At 51.3% G+C, this 4,996-nt stretch overlaps 1 protein-coding gene across 1 annotated transcript; it reads right to left on the minus strand.

Moving 5' to 3' along the window:
- Window positions 1–3,913: 3,913 nt before the first annotated feature.
- NFILZ (NFIL3 like basic leucine zipper) lies at window positions 3,914–4,783 on the minus strand. The gene has a single exon (XM_041761408.1). It carries the CDS (start codon window positions 4,781–4,783, stop codon window positions 3,914–3,916), a length of 870 nt encoding a protein of 289 aa, XP_041617342.1.
- Window positions 4,784–4,996: the final 213 nt, after the last annotated feature.

Genomic DNA, 4,996 nt, shown 5'->3' on the forward strand with positions numbered 1-4,996 from the left:
TTAAGAAACTATGCCCATGACCTTGAGACATGGAAGGATTCTTTAACGAGACAAAAACATACAAACCACTAGAAAAGGTTGATACATTTGAATACATCCCATTTTCCAACTCTTGTTGAAATAAAATACTCCGGGAATAAAACGAAAAGACAAGTCAGGTGAAAAAGTCTGTGATGTTCCTATGTGACCTGGAAAATATGAAGAGCTTTGAGAAATCAATAGGAAAAAGGTTAAATATCCTGACAGAACAGGCAATTCATAGAAGAAGGAATCCAAGTGGCCAATAGATTTTGGCAACGATGTTCAACAGAGGAATGCAGTTTAAACCATTTTACATCCTCCAATCCATGATTCTATTCCTGGGGATACACCCCATCAGCACACTATGGCCAACCAGCCAAATCTGGCCACACCTGTTTTGAGAAATAAAGTTTTATTAGAACACAGCTACACTCACTCATTTACATATTGTCTATGGCTGTTTTCAAGCTACAAAGACAGAGCTCAAAAAAATAAAAATAAAATAAAATTTTAAAAAAAGACAGAGCTCAGTAGACACAACAGTGGCTGTCTGACCCACAAAGACAAAAGTATCTACTCTCTGGTCATACAGGAAAATTTGCCAACCTCTGCTCTGGATCGATGCTTCTTAAACTTTAATGTGCATGTGGGTCTTCTGGGGGTTGAATGCATTAAAATGTAGGTTCTGATTCTGCTGTTCTGGGAGGGGCCTGAGGGTCTACGTCTCCAGCGGGTTCCCAGGCGAAGCTGGGCTGCTGGTCCATGGACCATGATTTGAGTAGGAAGGATCCAGGTAACACAGATGTCACCCATGATGTGTCTGTGAATCCTTGATAGACAAGACAGGGAAACGTGTTGTCATCAGCATCTTCAATTCCTTTCATTTCTATCCCCAGCAATCACCAACCAAGCAGACAGAATCTTTCATTCAATGTGTGCTGTACCCATTCTACGTGGATCAGACATACCTGAAGCAGGAAGGGAATTTCACACTCATAGGCAAAAAGATCTCACTAGCCTTCAAGGATGGGTGTCAAGGGACATAATGTGGTTGCACAGTGTCCTAAAATTTGGCCAAGTCAACCATGAGTGTGATAAACACAACCTGCGGGGCCCATGGATCATCAGGGGTGGCACTAACGGTCTTATAGCAGCAGCTCCCTGGAAGCCACATGGAAGGTTACCAGCTGCCCACTGTGCCTCAGAGGGCAGAGGCCACCCCTGTGGTCCCAGAGTCTATCACAGGAGAATGTGATCAACACGACCTGGGTGAATGTTCTACATGTTTATGCAAGTTTCCTCTTGTAAACTCTTCAGTCTGGAGCACCATTTGTCTCACCCAGGTTTTGTTTGACACATAGTAGAAGCTGAAATATATATTTGTTGAAAAGAATATATATTTGATGAATGAAGATATGTCATATTCACTTCCAAGAGTCACCATATATAAATAGCATTGACAAAAAAAAAAAAAGCCAGATCAGAGCAAATGGAAAGAATATTAAAGAATGAGAGGATATTCCCCCTGAAGAGAGCACTACTCTGGGGATGGGAACATGAGAGCTTTCTAAAAAGCAAAGAAAGAGAGAGAAGTTAACATTTGTTGTGTATAAAGTGCTATGCACACAATAAATGAGATTTAATCTTCTCAAACTATCTGCGGTGTGTGTGGTGTTCTCTCCTTTGGAGAGGAGGAAACAGGTTTCTACCATGCCAGCTACTTCTGAACAGAGGGAGGGAAGGGGGAGGGTGCAAAGGAGTTCTAAGTGGCCCCTTGTGGCAGGAACAAGATCATAGTGGAAGTGTGCAGGAAGCAGGTTTTGACTCTAGAGAAGGAGTAGCAATGAGTTTTAGAGGAAACGAGTTCTCCATTCCTAGAGTATTCAAGTAGAGACTAGATGAGCACCCATCAAGAGATTCTAGGGGTCCCTCCTAATGTGGAAAGTCTATGATTTGCTTTAGGCAGATTCTTCTCTGGGCTTTTCCAACTGGGGCTGGAAGGTTAAAAGGGACCTGAATGACCCAAGGGTGGCCAGTCCCTGCTCCTGTGCCCACAGGACATGAGCAAGCTGGTCCCGGACACCTCAGACACCAACTGGGTGGCACTGTCAAGAGGAAGCACCAAGCCACCCACATCTCAGCAATGGGGTGCCACACAGCCACCCCAACCTCCTTCCTCCCTCTCCCTTGAGCATTTTTTAATATCCCTCTGGTGAGAGCCGGAGCTTCATTAAAGGCCTTTGTGCAGGATTAGCCACAGCTGTGTGGCACCTTTGCGTTTGAGGTTAGCTCCTCTGCACCCCCAGTCTCCACCCTCCCAGCTATGAGCACTGGCTGGGGAGAAACAGGCCAGAGCCTCTTCCTCCAGGAAGCCCTCCTTCCTGCTTCCCCAGAACACTCTTGGGAGATAGGAATCTCCAAGCCAAAATCAAGGGCATTGGATATCTCCCCCACCTGCTGTGTCCAAGGGCAATGACTGAGTTAGCAGCACATCTCCTCAGAAGGGCAGTGCTGGCCAAGCCTCCCCCGGCTACACCTGTGACCAGCAAGATGGGGGTTCCTGATAAGGTGCTTGTTCTCTGCTCCCACTGGAAGATCAAGCACTCAGGGTGGGGGTGGGAGATGACCTTGCCTAGTCCCAGTCTGGAACCAGAACTAAGGAATAAGCAGGTAGAAAGGGGCTGGACAGTGATGTGTGGTTTTGCCATGCTGCCCACTAGGCGCAGGGCTCCTGGTTGGCACACATCTGTGCATCCGTGACTCTGATCAACCCATAATGACCATGAACCGCCAGCCCCTGAGGCTGCTGGGGGATGTGCTAGAGGCCCAGTGACCCAGCTGGTCAGGGGCATCCAGTGCTGAGAGACTGTATCAGCCCAGAGTGCTCCTTCTCACCCAGTTCTCCCCACAATCAAAGTTGGGGGAGTTTTATCCAGAATCTAATAAAAACTCTGACTTTTTTTCTTTAAAAAAAAAAGTGGTATCTAAAGGAGAAACTGGGGAGGGACAGTCTTTGATGACCTCTGGGGCTCCAGGGTCCCTTCTCCTGTCCATCCAGGAGTATGTGTGCTGGGCTGGGAAGCCCTCAGAGACGGTGCGCGGCCAGGGAAAGAGAATAAATGGACTCCCACCCCCACCCCACCCCCGATATTGCTGACCTGTTCCAGTGGTTCAAGACCCTGACCCAAGACCCTGACCCAAGACCCAGAGGAAGCCATCTGAACTGGGTAAGTCTGACTCCCAAACTAGCTGGTAAGCAGGCTCCCAAGGAGAGCCTAAGACACATGGATTCGACACCCTGAGACATCCCCTCCTCCTTCAGCAGGACCTTCAGTGTATGTCTCTCCCCAAGGCCCCACCACTACTGCCAGAATAGGAACCCCAAAGCCGGGAGGGAGTCTTCACACTTGTCACTAAGCTGAGCATAGGGGGAGGGTCCAAAGATTATGAGTGGGGGGGCAGATAAATTGTAAAACTAAATGGGTGAGAGAATGAATGGATGAACAGATGGGCACGTGAATGAGCAACTAAATGAATAAATGAAGAAAAGAAGGGTGGATGGATGAAAGTCAGGGAGAGAGGAGGGTGGGAGGGAAGGAGGGAAGGAAGGAAGGAAGGAAGGAAGGAAGGAAGGAAGGAAGGAAGGAAGGAAGGAAGGAAGGAAGGAAGGAGCAGACTACCCAAAGCATATATTTTAGGCAGATGGGAACCAGAGTATGATCCAAGAGGAAACCCCATCCCCTCCTCCCAGAGGCCTAGACACTGAGAAGTAGACTCTCCCCGCAAAGGCCCTTGTCTGGAAGCTGAGGCGCAAGCCACTCATCTTCCCCAGACAAACCCATACTCAATCCCAACACCACCTTGCAGGCCTGGCCCTACCCAGGGGAAGCTCTCAGAGGGGGCCCCGGCCATCCCCCCATCCTGGAGGTGCTCTGCCCGAGGTTTGGGACTTGATGCGCAGTTTGTGGGGCAAGGAGGGCTGAGGCAGGCCCTCAGGATGGTTCCCTGGGACAGGATAGGCCACCCCGGGAGGAAGCTCCATCAGATCTGCAGTGGGTGTTAGCAACACATCTGAGGGCCCAGAGGCCTGGCAACCAGAGGCCATGGGTGACCACAGCTCCCAGAAAGGCCTGAGCTCCGGCCTGGCCCCCCCATGTCCATCCAGGAGGTGATAGCTGAAGAAGGCAGCTGGGAGGGCAGCCTGCAAAGCCATGTCCGTTCTCTTGGGGTTGGAAGGCACAGAGTCCTGGGGGCACCTGGGGGAATTGGCCAGACCAGTCCACTTGTGAGCCACCAGGCAGCCCCGGCATCCTGGAACCCCAGTGTCCAGAGTGCATGGTCTCAAAAGGCAGCCATGGGAGCCGGGGAAGGAGGGGAGTGGCTCAGCCCTAGAGCGGGAGTCTCCAGTCCAGGGGGGCTCCCACAGCAGCGCCTGCAGAGGCAGGGTCCGGGAGCCTGCAGCAGAGGGCAGAAGGCCAAAGCGATGCCTGAGCGCCCACAGCTCAGCCCTGAGCAGAGCGTTCTCCTCCAGCAGCGAGGCCAGCTTGCCCTCAAGGGCCGCATCGTTGAGGCGTCGCTTCTCCCGGGATCTCTTGGCCGCTTCATTGTTCTTCCTACGCTTCTCCCAGTAAACCGTGTCCTTCTTCTCTTCGGGCATGAACTCCCGCTGCCGCCGCACAGTCGGGCCCCTACCCCGCATGCCACGCAGGGTCTTACTGCCACCCTGAGCTACAACTGGGAGGCTGGAGAGACCCACGTCCATGGCCACCTGGGGGACCTGGGGAACAGGAGAGAGGTCTTGGACAAGAGGCAGGAGGCTGACCTGGATGACTGTCCCTCTAATTTATCCTGTGATCCCACGGGTCACTGATGGGGGAGGACACAGGTAGAGTGGGAACCAGGCTGGAGACCAGGATGGAGGCCGAGAGAGATATAATGGAAAGGGAAACTAGTGGGATGGTTTGGTCCCTGGTGG

The sequence above is a fragment of the Vulpes lagopus genome, chromosome 7 (genome assembly GCF_018345385.1).
Source record: "Vulpes lagopus strain Blue_001 chromosome 7, ASM1834538v1, whole genome shotgun sequence".
NCBI lineage: Eukaryota > Metazoa > Chordata > Mammalia > Carnivora > Canidae > Vulpes > Vulpes lagopus.